The sequence below is a fragment of the Mustela lutreola genome, chromosome 13, assembly GCF_030435805.1.
Source record: "Mustela lutreola isolate mMusLut2 chromosome 13, mMusLut2.pri, whole genome shotgun sequence".
NCBI classification, from domain to species: domain Eukaryota; kingdom Metazoa; phylum Chordata; class Mammalia; order Carnivora; family Mustelidae; genus Mustela; species Mustela lutreola.
In genome coordinates this window covers 75,957,667-75,980,795 of record NC_081302.1, presented here as the reverse complement: position 1 = coordinate 75,980,795, position 23,129 = coordinate 75,957,667, and the positions used below count along the sequence as shown (strand labels likewise).

The 23,129-nt window shown below is 47.3% G+C and overlaps 1 protein-coding gene across 1 annotated transcript in view; it reads right to left on the bottom strand.

Moving 5' to 3' along the window:
• FLT1 (fms related receptor tyrosine kinase 1) overlaps positions 1–23,129 on the bottom strand; it is a 177,076-nt gene that overhangs the window by 23,866 nt on the left and 130,081 nt on the right. Inside the window, exons 16-20 of the mRNA XM_059144865.1 lie at positions 14,762–14,868; positions 10,264–10,396; positions 5,119–5,223; positions 1,615–1,728; positions 757–845 (exon numbers count right to left, since the gene is read on the bottom strand). Coding sequence (XP_059000848.1) covers positions 757–845; positions 1,615–1,728; positions 5,119–5,223; positions 10,264–10,396; positions 14,762–14,868 — 548 coding nt within the window. The remainder of the gene's footprint in view (positions 1–756; positions 846–1,614; positions 1,729–5,118; positions 5,224–10,263; positions 10,397–14,761; positions 14,869–23,129) is intronic.

The following is a 23,129-nucleotide window of genomic DNA, read 5'->3' as shown; positions in this document are numbered from 1 at the left end:
ACAGAGACAGGATTTAAACCAGGACGTCTGATTCTGAGTCTGCGTGTTGAATCACCACAATGCACGGACTCATTACCAACACTGTTGATTATCAGGTAATAATAATGTTGAGTCCTTGCTCCTCAGGCGGCTCCAGGGCAGAGAAAGACACAGCCCTGGTAGGATGGGTCACAGTGGCCAAGTTTTATTCCTCCATTCGGTAATCTCTGCCTTCAGGACTTAAACCTACATGTTCCTTTTGTTACATGGCTTTATTTTAGTGGGTAAGGCCAGTTCTGTGTTTGCACAGGGCTGACATGGGTGGTGAGGGTCTGGGAAAGGTGAAGGAAAGGGCACAGCAAGAGGAGAAAATAATTTCCTGGGCCCTGTCACTGGCTTCAGGGTCACGGCAAAGTCAGCCAGTTGAGTCCTTATTTTCTCTAGTAAATGGAGACAACTCCACTTCTCATCTTCTTTAAAGAAACAAGTAACTAAGTGCTTTGGGTCGGTGTCTGTATATATGGAGAGAGAGAAGGCGAGAAAGTGCTCAAGGTGCTTGGATGGGTAGTCAGGTAGATGACTCGAAATTTTAACCTCTAATTGTTGCTGCCTATGCTGGGATTATGTACTCTCTGCTCTGCCCACAAAAAGTGTGATATATTAGCATGGAAAGAAAGAGCAGAGATAGGGTTTGGGGCTTAGTGGTTAATGGAAAAATGCAGGTTTCTCTTGCTTTATGCCACCATAGCCTAAACATCGGCCCCCTAAATTCCTTACCTTGTTGAGAAAGAATAAGTCTCGTTTGCTCTTGAGGTAGTTGGACAGATTTCCATATTTGCAATATTCGACAATCACCATCAGAGGCCCTGCAGGAAAACAGATGGCTTGTCACTTGTCCATTCCCAAGGGTAAGGGAGAAGCAGGCAGCCAGGGCTGGGTCTCTCGGACTCTAGTGGGAGCCTCTCAGTCCTCACCTGCTTTCTGTACCCACTGCTACTCTGAACAGGTAGCGTCTTCCCGACGACCCTTCATTGCTACTACGTTTGTTGACCTTGGAGAACACTGACTGCACAGGTGTTCTGCACCTTTCTTTCTGCCTAAAGCAGTAATCACACACCTATAGCCAAGTGCTAACGGTGCCACAGGGGAAGGCAGACAGGTCTTCAGGAACATGCTGGAGCCCTGAGTCATAACCACAGCCCTGTCTCGGCCACTTGCCCCAGAGAGGAAAACCTGTCTGAGGAGAAGGGCCCTTCTGGGTGTCCCTTACATCCTCTCCTCCTGAGATCCCACCAGTAGCGACTCCTTCCTTTATGAGAAGCTTCAAGGAGAGCTCCCCCTTCCATCCATTACCTTAGCTCCGGCCACACTCCCTTCAAAGCCGTTCTCAGACAAAAATGCTCTCCACTTGACCTGGAGCCCATGGAAGGAAGTCTCAGAGGGAACCCTTCTCTTTAGAACCTTTCAACTAATTGTACAGGGAAGGCATTTCTAGGATGGGAGTGCCTTTCCATAAAGGGACAAATTGTTTCCTCGGGTCCTACGGAGAGGCCGTTTTTCGGGACGCGAGGAGGGACCGGGAGAAGGAGCTGTATGGCCAACGGGGAAGAGGGGCAGGCCCTCCTCCTCATTTACCTCCTTGCTTGGTACAGGCTCCCAGCAGGTTGACTACATTCAGATGGTGGCCGATGTGGGTCAAGATCTTGAGCTCAGTCATCAGAGCTTTGTACTCGCTGGCTGTGGCCCCCTCTGTGTGAGACACAAGGAAGAGTCAGGGTGACAGGACAATGGGGCTCTTTCCGCTGGAGGCGGCATTCCTGCCCTCCGTGTTTGCCAATGTTCGGCCGGTTGCTTCGTTAACTTCCCCACATTCTGCAGAAAGACTGGGTCTCCAGACTGTTTTCATTACTCCCTCCCTCCTGAGCCAACATCCTTTTGATTACAGTAAGGCCCAGAAGCAGTGGTGGGGTTAGTCACTGGGCATTTCCTCTTGGTGGACCTGGTCTGCTCAGCAATGCGCTGACTCAGAGCTGGGCACCTTGTGGAGGCGCCTTCCAAAGGCTTCCGCCCCACAGAACCAGGCACAGAACCAGGCACGGCAAGAGCCTTCCAGACAGGGGATGAGCCCACACCTCCCCTCTTTTTCTCACTTTCCCCTCTTTGAAGAGTTACAAAGAAGGAGCACCGGGGGTCTGCAGGAGTGCGAGGGCCGCTTCTGTAAACATCTTTGCAATGTGTTATTTTCTCCCTATAACCTTTTCCTCCCTGGAGTCTGCAGGGTTATCTCGAGTTGTAAGGATCCGTAAGCATCTGACTTCAACTTCATTCGCAGAGATAAACAACATCACTCTAAGTTTTAGCAGAGTCTAAAGCCTAAATTAAGTTTGTTCTGTTTGTTTTCGCTCTTTTTTTTTTTTTTTTTTTTGGTGGTGGTGGGGAATGGGTGGGGAGGTGTCTTTCTTACTGATTAACTTATAAGGCATTTACAAAATTAAAAAAGATAAAGTCATATAATCTTGTAAAATATTCTAACAATATGATGTATACAGAGTAAAAAGTGAGAATCACTCCAACCACTTAACCTCCCTAGACTTTCTTCTATATATTTATAAACACATATACCTACTTAAAGGTCTTCTTGTTTTGTTTGCATAAAAGGAATCCTCTCTCTGTATTTTTTTTTTTTTGCCTTTTTTTTTTTAATATGTCAGAGACTTTTCCCATTCTTGTAGCATTCTTGACATTTGAACTGCCTCCAGTTGGGGTGTGTGTGTGTTTTGCCTTTACAAATAACACTGTAGTAGATAGCCAACATGTAATCTTTGTACACAGATGCGAGTAGTTCTGTAGAACAGTCTGGGAAATGGCCAGAACATGTGCGTGGCATTTCACAAGCACAAATCATTTTTAAAAATTATTTTTTAAGTAATAACCAGATAAACTCTAGATCTCTTCAATGGGATCATGAGTGGCTTATAGTAGATGCTTCACAAATATGTGCTAGAAAGATAAACACCATGAACACTCTTCTTATTTCAGACATGGGCACGAGGCCCAAAAAAGGTTAAAGGTCTGCCTCAAGGGCACTTTGAAGGAGCTTCTGACTCACGGCCTATCTCTGACATTCTGTCTTTTCAATTTCTCCTAGAAACAGATGGCCAACCAATTCGAGCAAAAAAGCTGAATGAAAATGGTTTTTACGAATTTCATGGAGTGGGTGATTTGGCCATCTTTTAAAAATCAAGACTTGTGGCTTTAAAAAGACGAGGATTTGTAAGGATATCGTACCCTGCTATTTCTGTATTGCGAAGAATACATTCTTTGGGCCTTTAAAAATTGTCAAGTCAGCATCGTCCCCCTCAAACTCAACAGCCCCGGCACGCTTCTATGTTTCCATGTCCCTTTGGCACAGAGTGGGGAAACCAGGCTCCCTTGCCTGGATTGTTCCATTTCCAGGCAGGTGTTCTCTTGGATCCAGGACAGACAGGCATGAGCTTCAGACCCGTCTCTCGGGGAGACGATGTGTGGTAGTCAGCCGGGAAACAGACCAGCTGAGGAAGCAGATGCTTCCAGACGGAGTTTTAACTTCGTTCAAGGTTGGATATTAGGTTGTCTCTATAGCTTGAGCTAGGATCATGTAAGGATTTTGGAGCACTGGGCCATTTCCCAGAGACCGGTCTCGGCAGCCCCTCTTGTGTAGCAGCAGCGCTGTGGTGAGCGGGGGAGGGGGGAGGGCTGCTCTCAAACCCTGACTTTTGCATTGGGAGCTTTGGGGCCTTGCAGAGATGATTTAACCTTTAGGGCCCCTGTTTCCTCATCTACCAACTGGGAGAATGATACCTACCTCACAAGGCTGGAGACCCCAAAATCAGAAAAATGGCAACTTCATGTGGTTTAGCCTAACACATGAAAGCACTTAGTCTGGTGCTTTCTCACACAGAGGACATGGTGATGGCTCTTCCCTTCAGCATCTGGGGCTGGGGTGGGGGCAGGGTGCTGGAGGGTGAGGGTTCTCACAGGAAGTCGGGGCAGTCCCTTTCAAGCATTAGTCCTGATTCGTGGGTCTAAGATTCCTTCCCCAGCTACTTTCTGGTAAAACGGTCAGGTTCCTTGTAGAGCTTTATCAGAGCCTTTGCCTGACAAGGACAGCCTTTTGGGGGTAGAAAATACCATTTCATGGGGCTCTTGTAATGCTGGCTTCCATGCTGGAAGAAAGGACATGTTCGTTCTTTGTATGCGACTGGTCGTTTCTCCTGGAGCCTTTCATAGGGATCTGCCTGGCTGGGCTCACAGCCCCCCATGCCCCGGCATCCCCTGGTCCTATCTCAGAGAGCTGGGAAAGCTAGAAAAATGCCCTTCGGGGTTTCCAGTACTTTTTAGCTTTGGAATCTTCAAAGGAGTAAAAAAGACATGAAAATTCCACCATGAATGAAGAAATGAAGTATTTTCCATATTTTAAAAGACACCTGCCTCTTTGGGGAGGCTAGGTTATGCACTTTCCACCTATTTTCATTTTCATCTGTCCTGTGGGGGTCATAAATCACTTTGTCACGTGACTCCACCTCCCAAGGGCTTCGGAGAGTGGTAGTATTCGTCAACACTAGAAAGATAGATATATTTTTTAATTTCTAAAGAGGAAATGTTTTGTGGGTGGACTTGACAGTATAAAACAGTTAAGAGTTCTGATGATCTCAATTATTGCAGCTTCATAATTATACTTTATAGTCAGGTCAAGCCCCATCCAAGCCCCCGGGATTTACGACACACAGCTAATTTCCCATTACAAGGTCGCTAATTTCCCATTACAAGATCATAATGGATCATTCCAAAACTCTGAACCTGTGGTTGCAGTGAGCTTGAATCCCTGGTAGTTTAGAGGCCACAATGGGAGACGAGAAAGATCTTTGAGGTGACAGAAATTGTTTTCCCGTGGGCAGTGCTCGGTGGTTTCGTTTATAACGTTTATGCTGAGCTCTCACTGGCCCGATCTAAAACTCCTGAAGCCAAGCCTGCTTCCAGTAGCGGAAGACCATTTACATGGCCAGAAATAGCCACGTCTGTTCCTAAGCCCTATCGAGCTTGCACTAGGGTTTTAGGAAGGCGACCAGTCTGCTGAAAGCCAAGCTATGGCCCCCATACCTTTCAGCATTTTCACAGCCACAGTCCGGCACGTGGGTGACTTCTTAATGCCAAATGCAGAAGCTTGAACCACTTTTCCAAAAGCCCCTCTTCCAAGGGACTTGCCTGCAATGAAAAGAAGGCATTCATTTGTTTGCCAAGTCAGCAGGGTGAGGTTAAGTCTTGTTCAGGAAGAGAGCGCCTGGTGTCCTATGTGCGTGTGTGAGCCATGTAGACTTTGAATGGAATCCCCAATAAGCTCAGCCCAAAGAGCCAAAGTAAGGGACATGTTTCTGGGTATCTTCCTTCCACCTCTTCACTGGGATTCTGAGGGGCCTTTGTCCCTTGTAGCTAGGCTGGGCACCTGGAAGGCATTTCCTGTGGGTGGGTGACCAGTTTCCTCTTCAGCAAATCCTCCTGGGGAGTCTCTTCCATGGTTTAACAACATGACGACCAAGACTTCCCTTTGTTTAACCTAAGCCACTTTTCTTGCCTCTTAAGGTGATTTCTCCTGATTTGTTTTCTTTTAAGATTTTATTGATTAATTTGAGAGAGGGGGAGAAAGAGAATGCAGTAGAGAGGCGAGTGGCAGAGAGAGGAGAAGCAGGCTCTCCACTGAGCAGGGAGCCACACTTGGGGCTCGATCCCAGGACTCTGGGATCATGACCTGAGCAGAAGACAGATGCTTAACCAACTGAGCCATGAACATGCCCCTCTTTCTGACCTGTTTTCAACAGAAAGGAAGAAACAGAATGATACCACTGTCGGTTCTAGTAACACCCCATAGCTACACAAAAGTCGCTAAATCATTTCTCAGCCTTCCTTTGAGGCAGCATACTCCCAGCTCTTCTAATGTGCCCTTACATGATGCCCACATCTCCAGGGCACAGCACTTGAACCTAGCAACTCCTCAGAGCAATTTGTTTCAGCCACAGAGACATGGTTGCCAAATGTCATAACAAAGTCAGGTGTCTTTCATGGCCCCTCTCATGTTCTGTGACCACTGTCACCATGTTTCTTTCCTTGTCCTCGCATGAGACCATGTGACTCGGAGGGAGAGATAACCATGTCTGACTCTTCCCAGAAGCCTGAAGCCAGAAGCCTTCCGGGCCTTCGTGAAGAAGGAAGAGTAGTAATTTGGGAACCTGTGAGACGCTCACAGCAAGTCTCACACAGTTATGGGTACCTCGAGGAACCCTTGGGTTGGAGACCATGAAGGTGATGCTCTGTGAAGAGGGCATTCCCCCAACCCGGGAAAACCTCAGGTCCTTTTTATATCAGGACACGGGTAGCTAAATAGAACCGGAGAAATAATGCACATCAAGCATGATGTGGCAAAAGGGAGAGTGAGCCACAGAAGTCACTCTGGCTGGGTTCTTCTGACGGGAAAATTGGCCAACACAGTGCCTCTGGTCAAAAGTAAATCCTGGTAGTTAAGAGTGTTAATTCCACACGACCCCTCCTCTCTCAGCCTAGTCCTCTTTCTCAGACTGATAAGGGATCTTCAATGAGTTAACCAACCAACCTACCTTCCTTCCTTCTTCCCTTTCTCCCTCCCTTATATTCCTGCCCCTTCCCTGCAAAGACATAGGTTTCTGTTTGTTTTCAAGACTCTTGCAAAGCTGATAATGAAGCTTTCCTGCTTCCTTATCATATTACAACTTTATACGTGTCTGCGCAATGACTCAGTAACAAAGATGATGTCACCCTGGCTCGGCTTAGTATTGTCCCCTCACTACCAACCATCCCAGGCATCCAGTCAGGACACAGAAAAAATTCAATTATTAATGTGATCATGAGAGTCCCTTTGTAGCTGTCTCTTCTTATCTGCTTCCTGGGGACTCCCTCTTCATTAGGAGGGAACACCGGTGACATCACATACTTATTCTCAAAAGGACGGGTAGTGACTGATAAAGGTCATTCCTCCCAGAGTGGGCACCATGGACAGGGATACGGGCTCTGTTTCCCCCTTCGGGTAAAACTGTCCATGAAACAGACCAGCATGGGGACTCCAGGTTTAAATAAAAGTTCCTTGGGCAGACCCAGCAGGTAGTGAGTGTGGAAATCACGTGTGGAAAGAACACAAGCAGACTTGTGAAGATCAGGGCACTTTGGTTGGAGGTTCACCCCCTTGCTTTTTGGGGGCGAAAGAACATTTTCCTTCTGCAGTGCCTGGTAGGGAAAGTGTCCCGAGCCTGACAACCCAGTAATAATCTCGATCTTAGGACACCTCTCCACATACCACGAAGACTCTTGCTTTGTTTGGGGGCAGGCAGTACCCTCTTCCCTCAGCCCCTACACATTCCCTTCTTTGTCAGCACAACACACTTGATTTTAACTAGTGCTTGGGGATTTTGCTTCTGTCAATGAGAATAAGCTTGTTCTCACTTGGCTTCCCTAGACCTTTTCATCTATTCTCTTGGAAGCAGACTGCTGCCTCGTAAAACAGCATGAAGCTATTATGGGCTCTTTAATCATCTGATGCATTGGAATCCTTTGGCAGACCAGACCCACTGTTCCAGTTTCAGGGGAGCCCGGTGACGCTGGGCTTGACCTTGCCTGATCCTTCTTTTCCCTTAAAATCCTCCTTGGTGTTACCTAAATGCCACTGACTGGTTTGTTAAAGTGCTAGGTCATGGCCATACAATGAAAGGCTACTGGAATCTCCTTCAAGAATGTCCTTGACTGGCCAGGGTCCCTGGGACACTCCAGGGACAGTGCCCGGCAGCACTGACATGCAGAGCTGGCCTTCTAAGAGGCAATGCCAGCCCAGCCACCGTCCACTTGCAAATTCCACATTCCCCATGTTGTTTCCTAGATTAGGTAATTCTGATCTTATTTTGCAATAGAAAGCTGTGTTATCCGACATTATCCCAGCTTCTGTGATACATTTACAAGAGCTGACATCTCCCATAGGTTTAGTGAGGAAGCACTAACAAAACAGATTCCTTTTCTTCCTGGATTGCAGGAATTTCAATGGGAGCAACACTTTTGACCTGAACTCCTACTGTATCCATCTATCAGGTACTATAAATTCCAACTTCTCTCAACAGGGCTGCTAATAGGAACCAACAGAGTACAAAAAACTGAAATCGGATGCCACTTGTCTGTGTATTTCCCTACACAGTGTGCTTTTCTGGGTATTTATAGCCCCATTGTAACTCGGCCCATCAAACCAGCTTTTTCTCTCCATCCATCCAGACATAATCTTGGATACTTTCACTTGCCAGACATTATTTCAGATTACTTTCTGTCATTTATTTGGCGCAAACCCCCCCCCCCCCCCCAAATCTTGGGCTCCCATGCTAGTAGGAGTTGCATTCCTCTAGCCCTTGCAGCCGGGCTCTGCCCTGAAAGACAGAGTGAGCTGACTTAACACCCATTTTCTCACCCATCAAAGACACTCACAAGCACATGAGCCAAATCACAACATCTGGCAAGTCCGGGAAGGGAAAGAACCATAAGACCGATCTTCCACAAGGAGAACCTCCTGAAATGGGACTATCTACACCCACGGAGGCCCCACAGGAAATCTGGTGGAAGGATTAGCAGTGTCCCTCAGTGTGATAGGGAGCACAGGGACACTAGGTGAAGGAGTGAAGAGATGAGACAAAGAGCTCATATGTCCTATATGGGAAGAGGCATGTTTGATTGTGACTAATAGTGCTGGAAAGCAATGTGGCCTGAGAATGGCTTATGGTTATGGGAAAATTATCCCAGTTCCCTGCCAAGGTCATGGAGGGGCTGGGCTAGCCGCCATCAAATTTAGACTTGCAGAAGGAACTCATCTAGTGTACCACCTGCCCTTAACTACTCTAAATTTAGTTGATTTTTCCCCCCCCTGTCAGCAGCGATTGCTGGCTTTTGCCTGTCTCTCCAGCTTTTTACTGATTTCCAATTTTCTTCCCCAAGCCAAACAGAACGTACTCTTGGGGCCAAGTATTCTTTCTCATGTAAGAAGAAACGTAAGCAGAGTCATTTCAAGGCCCAAGAGAACAATAACAAGAACCATTTCTCCCTCATGGTCCCCTCAGACCCCCCACTCCAATAGAGTCTGCCCGTTGGGGGAGGCAAGGCAATGCCGTCGAATTTGGAACGACGGGCTCTTTCTTGACAAGATCCAGGACACTGGATCCATGATCCCTTGTCGGTTCCAACTATTAATGATTCTGGCATACACAAGAGTGAGTAGAAATTTTTCAGAAGCCACAGTCCAAATATTTTGGGCAAGAGTCACCGAGGCTCCTTTTGTTTTGTGCTACCCCAGGCTGGAGATTAATTTGCATCGTGATGTCTGAGCTGGAGGAAAGCATGGCTGCCTGATGTTTACAGGGGAACAACCATCCTTGCTCTTCAGAAATGAAACTTAAATGACCCCTGGGGCTTTCTTCTCTGTCTGGACGTTTCAAACACCCACAGAAATGAAGCGTATAGAATCTGTGGATTTGTGCCGACAGGTCTATGTGGTCCACAGCTTTGAAGAGGCGCTGACACTCTGACCACATGTTTGGTTGTGCTGTTTGTTCCTTGCCATCTTGAATTGTGTTCTAGGTCACAAATTTCTACGTCCTCAAAAATGTCCCTGTTTAGGAGTGCCTTACTTGAAAGCCCCATGGTGAAACTATCTGCGCCCTTCACTTACCTCCTTCTGTGGCAATCTCCTTCACCTTTGGAGGGAAGGCACTCAGACACCTGCGTAGCCTCATGGCTTAGACGGGTGTCTGCTGCTCAGAGAAGGTGCTTAGAAACTGTGGCGAGAATAAGTGAGGGCCCCTGTCTTCCCCCCCTTTATAAAAATAAATTTTGATTTAAAATTAAAATTTTGATTGATTTATAATTTGTCAGAGAGCACAAGCAGGGGGAGTAGGAGAGGGAGAAGCAGGCTTCCTGATGCGGGGCTCAATCCCAGGACCCCAGGATCATGACCTGAGCCCAAGGCAGATGCTTAACCCACTGAGCCACCCTGGCGTTCCCCTCCCTGGTCCCCTGTACTGGCATCCCAGCATACTGTCAGAATTATTTCCCTCTGTGCCCATCTCCCTTGCTAGTCTGTGAGCAGCTGGAGGGGAGAATCTCGAGTCTAGTTGACTTTTGGAGCCCTTGGAGCACAGTGTGTTGTATGCAGTAGGTGCTTGGTGTGGGTTTAGGCATCTGCTGATACGTTACCCAGTTTCAGTCTCTCCCGGGCAAACTCCCATTTGCTGGCATCATAAGGGAGCCGCTCGCACTGCTCGTCCAGGGGCACTTCATCTGGGTCCATTATGATCGATAGGTAGTCTGTTTTTATTTCAGAAGAAGACTGGGAAGGAAAGAGATCTCAAAGTCACCAACAAGGAAACAGCTTTAAAAACCCTTAAAAAACAATATCTGGCAGCATCTGCTGCTATTTCGGCCCATTTGGTCAAAACCATGTGGTGGGTACAGAAAGTACTCCTCTGCATACACGTCAGAAGGACACACTTCCCATTAAACAGCCCCTCGCTCTTCTCATGCCGCATTTCTGTAGGCTGGTTCGGCCACACTGTCTCCGATAGTATGCACCCAGATTCTCTGGTGACCTTGTTGCTTGTTCTCAGACAATGATCCCATGATACTCCTTCTCCAAAACGTGCAAAGCATTTTTATAATATCATTCCAAATGACTGACCAAAAATAAGTTTCCATGGCCATTCTGTACAAGCAAGGATACACGTCACAAGCCAGGCCAACAGTGAGAAGCGTCACTGTGGCTTTTCCCATTTGCAAGAAAGGTCAGAGGTGGGGAAGTGAGCCCTGGAGCTCAGGACGGCTGAGATGCATATTTCATGTGGAGCATTTAAATATATGCAGAAGGCCTGGCTCCTTGGTTCCTGCAGCTACCTGGAAACACTGTAGGGTCCCTCGGTGAGAACAGAGTAAGATTAACCTTCAATAAGAAATAGATTATTTCAATGCCCCAGGAGTCTATAGGGCGTGGGACTTAAAACACAGCTGTGGGGGCGCCTGGATGGCTGTGTGGGTTGGAGCCTCTGCCTTCAGCTCGGGTCATGGTCACAGGGTCCTGGGATCGAGCCCCATGTCTGGCTCTCTGCTCAGTGGGGAGCCTGCTTCCCTTCCTATCTCTCTCCGTCTGTCTCTCTGCCTACTTGTGATCTATCAAATAGATAAATAAATGCATCTTTTTAAAAAAAGAAAAGAAAAGAAAAAGAAAACACAGCTGTGTCCTGAGCTCTTTGGCTATTAGCGGGATTGTCAAGTAAGGAAGTCGAGCATCTGCCTTCAGGTGCTTATGTTATCTTGGTAATGGACAACAAGGCCAGATAAGATCTTTTATTTCAGAGCATAGATAACTGGATTTACATTTAGTGTCTTAGATTCATATCTATGGTTGTGTTGCTGGTTAATTTGGATGTAGAAGTGACGTTGACATTTCTATCAGTTCGAGAAAAGAAGGCTGCTTACCCATATAAAGTGGGTTTTGGAAAATCTTGCCTGGAAGTTCTATCAGCTTCATTTCAGTGAAATGAGTTTTGGAAGCCTGCGTTGCCCTTCCCTAGGCAGGACCCGAGTTCAGGAGAGAAGTCACCCTCTCCATACACACCATTTCACGCTTGCCTGCATTCTTCAGCTCTTACTCACCCTGTTCTGGGCTGTCACAGTTCACCTCATCCATCACTTGCAATCTGTCTCCTTCTCCCAGAAATTATCACTGAAATGTGTGACAAATAGCTCGAAGCAGAAAGCTCAGCCTGGCCTCCACGGGAAGTGGAAACCAGAGAAAGACACAGAGCACATTGGTCCAGAGCTACATTTGCCACTGGTGCTAATCTGGGAGGGCCAGCTCATTGGACGCTCGAGGGAGTCTAGAAGACTGGGAAGGAATACAGTCCTCTTCCAGGGTCCTGGGTGTGCACTGAAGGAGACACTGGGGTAGGTTTTATGACTATACTTTTCCAATGTCCATTATAGGAAGGCCATAAGAAACAACCTCTAATCTTCAAAGTGCACAGGCTAGGGGAAGCCTAGCAAGGAACGTGTCAGTTTCAGGAGCACACGTGGGGAAGCTGGTGGAGGTGTTGAGAGAGACGGGGGAATCAGGCAATGAAAGACAGTCCCCCTATGGAATTTTATGGTTTATCTCAATAAGGCAGATGAGAGGAAACACCAGACAAGCCTCAAGTAAGGGCTTGAGGAGAGTCGGAGAGTAGAATCTTAGTTGACAAATATTTATTCTTCCGATTGACATTAACACTGAGCAGCTACTAGGTGTTTGGCTTGGAAGCTACACAGCGAAGTGCTTCAGGGCACAGGCACAGAGGCTGCTGGCTGCCGGGCTCGGGCTCGAGTCACAGATCAGCTCTGGACCAGCACCCAACCTCGGCAAGTGGCTTAACCTTTCTAAACCTGGTGTCCTTATCTGCGGAATAATGATAATGACAGTGCTTATCTCCTAGGGCTATGGTGAATATTGCATGAAACCATCCATGTCAAGCTGTTAGAATGGGGCCTGGGACACAGGAAGCATCCATCAATGTTAGCTCTCAACCTCACGCTGGCCTGTGCAGTGTGGGGTAAAAGGATAGCATCCAGTCCCTATCAATGAGGAATTCACTTGCGGTTACAGAAACCACATGGAAATAGTTTTTGAGGACCTGTATCTCTTTGCCTCCCACAATTCATCAAATTATCTAAGGATTCTCTTTTGGAGAGAATAATCGCTTGTTCTCCTCCTTTCTTATTGACATCAGGATTTCAAATTTTTAGAGGTTCTAGGGCCACCTTCAATGTCCCGGTTCACTGTTCCAGCCTTATTTCCGCTCTGCTCCTGGGTGTTCCTTCCCTCCTCTGGGCCATGGGGAGGAGGGTGGGCTGAGTCTTTCGGTTCCTTTCCTTTCTGCCACAGCCTTCAAACTCTTTCTCTCAACTTCATTTTCTCTAATGTTTTTTCTCCCCCTCCCTCTTCTGTAAGCTTTAGACCTCCCTTCTAGATTTGGCAAGCTTTGCTTGTGTTAGACCTACTTCCTTCCATGCTCTGTCTCCCCTTTTAAAATGCCGGTGGTGTGGCCTCTGTGCCATTCTAGAGCAGTGGCCTTCACTGTCACATCTGTAGACCAGTCGTTCCACACAGCCCATGCCTGATGTTACGTATTTTCACAGAGGATGCCCGCAGAGCCTCGCCTCTCATACCAACCCCATAAAGGGCACCTCATTGGTTTGGTTACTAAGCCTAAAGTCACACAACCTGGGTTCAACGCTCCACTCCAACTCTAGCTAGCTTTATGACTGGACAGGTTATTTTACCTCTCTGAACCTCTCTTTCTCCCTATAGTAGGAATGCTAACACATCTACTTCCTTGCATTTTTGGAAGGATTAATTGACATAGTACACGAAGAGCTCATCATAAGACCTGACATGATAATGAGGGCTAAGAAATCTCTAGAAATGGAGGAGGCCTTCTTGACACTTTTCAAGTCCTGTTGGTTTTACCTGCTAAACATGTCTTGTTTTAATCACTGAGACTAAGAGCTACCACCATTTCTCACTTGGGCTACTAGAAAGTCTTCTGGTGGGTTCTTCTACCTTACCCTTGCCTCTGATCCATTCTTGCTGAATCCAAAATTCTCCTTCCAGACCCAGCTCTTTTTCACTGATGATTGCCTCCCTTTGCTTAACAATACTGGTCCCTGCCCCCAAACCTCCAGGCTTTCTTTGACTCCCGGAATAGAGACTGAATTTCTTACCTCAGCCTGCCATGCCCTGTGTGCCCAGCCTCTGCCGCCTCTCCTCTCCCACCTCACCTCCTACCTTGTTCTCTCCACGGCAGTCACACTGGCCTCTGTCAGGCTCTGGTTCCTGAAGTGCCCCTGTCCTGCCCCAGCCTCACCCCGGCTCTCCCTGGGCCTGAAGCACTTTTCCCTCCCTTCTCGCCCGACTGCCCCCTTCCAGGACAACGTTCAGCCAGCTTGCCTCCAGTGGCAGGTTCATGTTTGTGTGTGTAACTGGTGAAAGCCAGGCTCCTCTCCGACTGTACCCTTCTGCATGTCCTCTCCACTGTCGCGCGACCCCCTGACGTTGCGTATGGAGCAGGCGCGTACATGTTGGAGGCATGAGTGAATGGATGAGCGCGTGCTGGCTCTCCTCCCTGGAACCGCAGAGAAGCGAGCGGGGGCTGCAGGCCTAATGATGGAAGCTGATGTCTTGTGTTCAGGCTGAACCTTGCAGCAAAGAATGCAGCTGTGTGGTGGGGCTCCGAGGAGGGTTCCGCAGGGAACCGCCGGAACCGCCATGCGCTGTCTGCCTTCCCATAATGTTATGAGATGTAAGTCAGAGGTGGGTCTCTATTTTGCTTTTGCTGTTTCATTTCTTGGCAGAGAATAAGAACACTTTGCAGGTCTTAGGCTGACTTTAAAGATTTTATGACCTATGTTTATATCAAAAACATCGCTTCTGTTTCTGGGAAATAGTCCTCTGTTCATTGCTCTAGGTTTTGGTTTGAATACACTCCCTTGATGGTTGAGAGGCATTTTAATGACTCATGTTTGGTGTTCCCCAGACCAGAATCAGAAGCCAGAGAGAAGGGGACTGGAGTCTGACACCGGCTTAGTGCGTGCTCTAGACGTGAGGCTAGCATTTTAAGAACATTATGTAAAAAGAAGCCTAGGACTTCATCTGAAATGTTCTTACCCTTTTCAGTTTTCGGATGAAGAGCGTTAACAGGAGCCAGAAGAGGGTTGCAGCCACACAGGTACACGTCAGAGTGATGAGCTCCAGGTTAGATTTGTCTGAGGTCCCTGGAGAGAGAAAAACATCAGGATGGCCCTCAAAAGGCATCGTCCAACTTTGAGTCTTTGTGATGTTAGAAAACAGAACTAGTGCCCCTAAATGGTTCGTCATGGTGAACCCAGCCTGCTGGCGTAAGAGTTAGTCTGGGACAGGTCTTCTCTTACCTTCTGAATCAAGAAGGGTACATGATCTTAGCATCATAAACTCATGCAGAAATGAAAAGGCTTTCCAGAAATTCTGCGGTTGAGTTTGCAGACTCTATAATCCCAGAAATAGCTAATTAAGAATCAGAGGAGAAATTTTTAAAAAGGAAAAAAATCAAGGCAGGAACAAAAAGCCCATTCAAGGGCTAAATCTGGAATACGTGAAATCTCCCTAGTGGGTTTTAGAGGAAATTCTAAAAAGGAAAAAAATAATAATAAAAATGACATAAAAGCGCTCCTTTGGGACTCCCAAAGTTCTTCTACTTTGATTTTAAAAATAAAAATAAAACTCAAGGACTGTCACAATTGCCTGCTCGCTTCTTTTTGAACAGGCGGGCCAGACTGCCCACCTCCTGCTCCCCACTTCTGGCTCCATTTCTGACCTTCGCAGCGGCAGTTGGCCAGTAGGGGCTGGGATGCCAAGGGGGTCCTTTCCAATCGCCTCATTTCCCAGAGTCAAAAGCTGATCAGTTCCTCCATCGCCAAGAAGAAACCACCCAAAGCATTCAGGAGGAAGCCTCCAGAGAGGAAGATCTTTGGGATTTGGGAGAGTATACCCCCAGGGGGGCCAGAACAGTGGTTCCCTCCTTACAGACTCCAGGGGACAATTTCTGGAGAATTCTAAAGTAATGTTTTATCCTTTAACCTCATTATAAGGAGACAGAGCCCTCGTATTAAGCTAGGGAAGAACAAATGGAACTTACTCTCTTTTAGAAATAATGATGTGGGGGCACCTGAGGGGCTTGGTCGGTTAAGCCTCTGCCTTCGGCTCAGGTCATGATCCTGGAGTTCTGGGATTGAGCCCTGTGTTGCGTTCCTTGCTCAGCGGGGAGTCTTGCTTCTCCTTCTCCCTCTGCCTCCCTCTGCTCATGCTCTGTCTCTGTCGCTCTCAAAAATGAAATCTTTTTAAAAAACGGTATGAATGGCATCCTTGCGCCCTCAATATGCGGCCAGCCCTCAGAACCCCCTTACGAAGCAGGTAGCAAGAACATTCCCATCTCCTACACAAAGCGCTACATCTTGTGGGTTCTTTGTTTCAACTCAGCAAGAGTGGCTGAATCCTACTGCAGGTGACTGTCAGTCCGGAGGCCATGGGAAGATGAGCGAGAGAAAGTAGTCACACTCCCGGGACTCGCTCCCAGCCTAACCGAGACATAGGCAAAATACAAAGAAAGGAGGGTTGCTGGAGCCTAGTGCTTTTTGAAAGAGGCGACCTTTGAAATGGATGGTGGCCTACAGAGATGAGGCAGGGGAGGGCACGGAGGCAGAGGGGACAGCAGGAGTGGGGACCCAGAGCTGGGAAATGACAGGGTGCCCATGGCAGTCTAAGGCCAGGCCGGGACCTGACCACAGAGAGGTCAAGCATCTGTGTGAAGGGTTTAAACCACGAGTTGCATGCTGGCAGCGGGAGCCAGGGAAGTTTCTCTGAAGAGCAGCAAGTGCACAAGCTAGAAAGCGGAGCGGCGGCGTCCTGCCTTCTCACCCACGTGCTTCCTGCGGGCCGCGGTCCCTGCCGCCGTGGCCCTTTTCGTCTAGAGGGGAAAAGCTCATTTTCTCTCCATCCAGTGCAACACAAAGGCCCGCCCCTTCTCCTCCCATGGCCCTGTCCTGCCGGGCTCTCACCGCCTACCTGGAGTCCCAGCCAGCTGTCACCTGGACCACGGCACTACCTTCCTGACCGGCCTTGACTCCTCCCCAGGGCTCTCCCCCTCGCTGAGCTAGCGTGACCTTGCCTCTGTCTAGATGTCATCCCTCCCCACCTCTGTCCCTGTGGCTGGCAGAAGAAAAATCCAAATCTTTGGTTCCTTTGTGCCCAGCCCTGCCTGTCTCTTCATCTTCCTCTCCTGCCTTCCTCCCATGGGCTCCAATCACCTCAAAATCCTTGGAGTTTCTTAGATCGGCCAGCCCTTCTGCATGTCCGCGCTTCGGCCCTTGCTGTTTCTCTACCAGAACGTAGGCTGCCAAGGGCTGCGGCCGCATCCCCCTCATCTTTATGTCCCTGCTCCTCGGTCTGGGTGAGCGAGCGGGTAACGTAGGACGAGCTTGGTCACTGGAGAGTCTCATAAAGCTTTTAAAGGGTTCAGGGTCAAATTTCTGTTCATGGGCATTAATCCAATAAACACATGGAACACCACATGTGTTGCGGGCTCTGTTCTCGATGCTGGCATAGGGTGGCAGATGAAAGGTATGGTCTAGAGTTCACAGGCTGACATTGACCTCTGACCAGGGGAACAGGTTCAAAGTCCCGAGCGGAGCAGCGGACGGCAGGATTGTGGTTCTGTTCACTGCTCTGTCTCTGGTGTTTGGAAGCGTGCCTGACTGACCCTGAGTCGGCATCCTGAGTTTAGTGGGTGACTAAATGGATGAGTTTGGCTTCATTTGCTGCTTTATTAGCTTGTGGGTGTTTCCCTGCCCCTCACGGGACTGAGAACAGCTTTCTTGAAGTTTCGAAGGATGATAAGTTTTTCTCTCAGTATGCCTCCCCTTAATGGGAATAAGGTAAGCTCGAGTTAATAGGAGGTTGGCTTTCCTCTCCCAGGTGAAAGGTCTGAGGCTTCCCTGTTGTATTCACACACACACACACACACACACACACACACACACTCACAGTCTTCTCTGCTTATGCTGCAAATAAGTTCTGTGGAATCTTATTGTGACCTGCTCAGGCCTTCCTGGCCTTTGGCTGTTGGAGAGGCTGATAGCATCTTGGGACACGATACTGTCTGCATTAAACCTCTGCAGAGGCCTCCTGGCTGGAATGCCCTGGGAGAGGCCCCCTCCCATCGTGGGAATGTTCCCACTGCATTCCACGGGGCAGGAAGTTGACCCCCAAAGTAATTCCACAGCCCTTACTCAGGCAAGATTCCTTTCGGTGGGACCAAATGGGTTTGTGTGCACTTATACATTTAAAGAATCAACTTTAAAAAAAAAAAAAAAGAATCAACTTATGCAAAAACATCTTCAAGACGAACATTTATGACAGGGGAAAGATCTCCTGCGCGTTCTATCCCTGCTTACTGAAAACTAGACTAGGAATTTATCAGGATATCATGTAGTCTCTGTGCTCGCTCGCTCACTCTCTGTCCTGTTTGCTTTGTTTGGAAAGTAACCATTAGGATAGTCTTAAGTTGAGGAGACTGACTCAGGTCAGCAGCATCTCCTGCACAGCTCTTGGACATTTTCTCAGAGGTCAAACCTCCCCACACGGGTCTGACTAGACCCAGCTTCAACTGGCTGGTGACTGCTGACGAGCTCAGTCTGTGAAATGGCCCAGCTGCCCGTGGCAGGGGGAACGGAGGCCAGAGGAAGTGTGGGTGGGGCTTGACACTAACTAGGCGCCAGCGCCGGGGCTCCAGGACATTGCTCTCCTAGGCGGTGTGTGCAAGCCTGCTTCGGGGCACGCGGCAAGGTTATTTTTATATGGGCGAGTGACAAGAAGGTGGCCCCTCTGAAGAGTTAGGGTGACTCTACTTTTTAGTTACTGAGTGCTAACCCTGTTGCACAGAGCTTTCCAGGTCAGCTACCCTTTCAGGCTTCAGATCCCGCCTCCTGGGACAGGAAGGCGGATGTCCCCCAGGGGAGGCACTGAGTCCTGAGGGGTGACGTGCCTACTCTAGAGCCCTTGCAACTGCAGGGACCGGCTACCCTGCTCTGAGGTTTTGTGATGGGTCAGTAGGCACCGAGCTGGACTCTGGGTTGCGGCAGCATCCTGCCAACCCTGACACGTTGGCACTGTGTGGCCCCGGACTGCCCGAATCAACAAGCAGGAGAGCCAGAAACTCAGCTCTCACAATGGAACTGGGGGTTCTTCCCAGGGGTTAGGAACAACCCCCCATGCAAAAGACCAAGGCCTCTGGCTCTGGGACTTGCCTTGACTTGAGATGAGCCCAAGTTTTACCAGGAAAGGGCAGGAAGCAAGCAGCCATGTCTTGGACCAAGGTCCCTGTGCCCCATCTTCCTCCACATGTGGATGTAACAACAGCACCTCAGCTCACAGGAGAAATGTGTGACCCCAGGGGGAGTGATTCTTTTGAAGTTTCCTCCCAACCCTAGCACTCCCTTTCCTTTTTTTTTTTTTTTTTTAATCCTTATTAGTTTTTGGACTTCAAGTACAAGATAATTTGGTTCTCATCCAAACCTACTGCAAATATCACAGTTTGTCTCTTCTTTCTAAAACTATTCAGACTTCAGCCAAGTACCGATTGTTTTCTACAGAACTGCTTTCCCTGAGAAATTTGCCTCATACCTGCCAGGGTGGCTTAGGTGGTGTTCTCTGGTGCGATCATTATTTTAATTTGAGGTAACAGTTTATGTGGGCTACTTGTCCAGTGAATTCTGAAGACATCAGGAGATGGGTGTGTTTCGTGTTCATTTGGCATCTCCAGCATTGGTCCAGTGGAAGTCTCAACAAATATTTATATATAGATGAAAAGCAAATGAGTCAGATACACCTAGACCTCATCTTCCACATGAACCAGTCAATCAGAGCTATCTCCTTTTATCCAAAATCCAATAACCAATAATCCAGCTAACCTTATCACATAGTTTCTCTAAGACTCACAGGAATATTCAAATTACCTCTTCTACTATTTTTGAAGCCTTTTGGGAATCTTTGTATACAGGTTTGGAACCTCTCTTAAGGACAGAGAAATACTGTATTCATTTAAGTTGGAAGTAAGTTTTTAAGAATAATTTTAGGGGAAGATACTTAAAATTGCAATTATGCACCATCAGGTCTAAGACACTTTTTGGTTAAAGCTGGTAAAGCTAAATCCTTTGACCTAGGTCCTTAGGACAAAGAGGAACTTCGTGGTTTGGAACCCCATTTGGGTAACTCCCTGATTAAGTGTAGGAAAACTAAAATACAGAAAGTTTTGTTGAAGTTCATATGGTTTATCATATTAACAAATAAAAATGTTAGCTAATACTTAAAAAGTTTCTATTATAGACCAGATACGATTTTAATGTGTTAATAATCCTTACGACCCCGTAAGGTGGGCATACCATCATTAGTCTATTTGGCAGATAAGCACCAAGAAGGTAAATAATTGGCCCAGGGGCCACAGCTCAGGGGCGGTGATGCACCTGGCTTCAGAGGGGGGTCCTCTGCTCTCTCAGAGCAGAGAGGCAGCAGGGCAGAATGGTTCAACATGGATCCAGTTCTCCACTCTGCCACTCCTAGCTTTGTAACCCTGAACAAAGTCCTAGATCTTTCTGTGCTTTAGATTCTGACTCACATGTAGGAAAAAAAACCCCATTGGGTTGTCACAGAAGTTGAGTAGACTAGTGCATGTTAGTGAGCATAAGCTATTAGAACTGAATTCCATCACCATTTTTTGAATTCTTGATGAAGGCCAGCTTTATGTCATTGTTTAGACTTGAAGTACAAAGGCATGCATATCCCGTTCCCCAGCCCTCTTGCATGAAATTAGTGAGTAACAAGTTCACCTCACTATTGGCAGTGCTGGTCTCTCCTTGGGAACTTTTCTGAGTTGCCAACACCCAGGAGAAGAGTGACATCAGTCACCAACATCTATACGTGAATTAGTTTATCACATCCTTCCCAGTGCCAGGAGAGCCAGGGGAGTGAATTTGGGGCAAAATCGAGGAAGACAGGAGCTAATGTGGAGGGTCCTCTGGGCTTGAAGGAGCATCAGAAAGAAATGAACTCAAAAGCTGGCCTGGCCAAGGGGGATACAAGGGAGTGGCTGCATACCCAAGACAATTTAGGGCTTTTCCTATTTTTTACGCTCCAAATTGATGAAGGAACACAGTGTAGGTTTCCTGCTCTATGGGTCCTTTCCTGAAATGCATTAATGGCATAATTTTACAAATGTCACCTCTACTACCACTCTAAGCATTTAGACTATGGGACCCTAAGGCAGTCCTGTGTTTTCCAGGATTCCCATACCCATCAGTCATCCCCAAAAGAAGGTTTAATGTCATATTTTCTCTTGTGTAATTATAAAGGCTACTGAAATAGTATTTCAATAGCAAGGCCTAAATCTGTTAGAAGAATGTATTTATATGTAATTGTGGTTCTGACTTGCCATCTTAAAGGTCCTTGGTCTTTATCTCAAGTCCTTGGTCGAGAATGTGCCAAGCTTTCATGGACACCATTCCATTGAGTCGCAGGGACTATTGAGCGCCATGTCAATTTCAGAAATTATTTTGGTTACGAACAGTTTTGTGTTGTTGTTTTTAACGTTAGAGCTTCCCCTTTGAGAGTTCCACGTGTGCTCCTGTGCAGTCCAAACCAAACAAGACCTGTGACTATTTAAAGAAGCCACTCTGACTCCACAGTCCACTCATCCTTTTCAGATACAAAAATAACACATTGTTTTATCTATGAGTATAAGAATCCTTTTTCAAGGGAAATAAAAAGAGCAGACAGTTTCCTTCCTGGCTAATTCACGAACCTCTTTAAATCTGTTAAACATAGCCGCAGACACAGCTCATTTGCTTGGTTTTGTTTCCTAAACTCAACCTGACAAGATAGGTTGGCATGAAGGGTCTATATGCATATATTGGGAAATCAAGTCAAAAGCTAGGGAATGTTCCATGGCCACCAGAGTGAGAGCCCCCAGAGAGAGCAAGGATCCAGTTTTAGTAATAAGATTACTAGCCACATCCTGCACTGAACACTTTGGAAGAGCATCTAAGGACCCAGTTTTTCTTCCGTGAGCTTCAAATACATCTATTCAAGATAGCGCGTCCAACTAATAAGATCCACTTTTAAAATTCTCCTTATCCCACACAAAAATGGAGCTGACACCTGCCTCCTTGAAACGTCACCACCATCTCCCTTCTTGGTTCTGGGTATCTCTTCTGGAGTGTCAGAGGAGTAAAACTTCCCCTCCGTCTGAAGCTTCTCAAATATTTGTGGAAAACAATAATATCACTCCTTGGTTTTTAGACTAAACATCCTCATTTCCTTGCACTACTTCATCGTGACCGTATTGGGATACGGCTGCATGGACGTGTGAATGGGTACAGTAGTTCTGGCAGTTTGACGAAAACGGATCAGGGCCTCTGTTTTCTCAGCTATCCACAATTTTGAAGCGGAGAGGTTGGATATAGCTGTTATGGCCAGAGCAAGGGGAGGAGAACTTACAAAAGTGAGCCAAGAAGAAGGCAGAAAATCTAGAAAAAGCAAACAGAAGAACTCAAAAAGCATGGCACTTGGGGACAATAATGAGTCGAAAAGAAAGAACCACGTTGCAAGCTATAGCATTTCTCCAAGTGCTATCAGATTCGTGCCACACAAGCGGAAAGAGGTCATAAATCAAAAGTACCAGTTTCTCAGAAGAGCCAGTGGCTAGACAAGAGGAAATATTTAAAATTACCTTGACGTTATTGTTGCCAAGGGAGATATCAACACAGAAGGCGCACAGTTGTCTCGTGGTTCACTGCCCCTCTGCCTTGCCAACCCAGCAGCCTGTGAGGCTTCCTTTATACCTCAGCTCACCCCCATGGCCTTTCTCATCTCTCTGAACTCCTTGAGCTCTTGTCAGCAGCACTGTGTAGTCTGCTTGATACAAACTCGTGTTTCTACTTTACCCTTAGGAGGAGCTTAAATTGTGTTTTTGAAGATTTATTGATTTAGTAAAAGGGGGGGGGGTGCATGGGAAGGGGCAGAGGGAGAGAATATCCAAGCAGACTCCTGCTGAGCACAGAGCCTGACATGGGGCTCAATCCTATGACCCATGAGATTAGGACCTGAGCCGAAACTAAGGCAGGTGCTTAACTGACTAAGCCAAGGTGCCTTGAGGAGCTTAAAATTCTTACTGATCTGGTTCTAATTGTTTCATGTGCACCTTAACCTGCTCCAACCACGTTTTGAAAGCACACCGAGGTTCCACATGCTGCACAGTCCCGGGTGCCTAACTAAGTTGTCGAGTTAAGAAAAAATTGAATTTAGCTTATCTCTATTGCCCTGTACAATCTATCAATATGCATCTTTTTTCAGACATTCGGTGGTTTTCTAAGTAGATCCATCCAGCAAACACATTTATCGAATGCTTAGGGAGAGAGGAGTGAAGAGTAAGCTGTGGTAAGCATTGCAT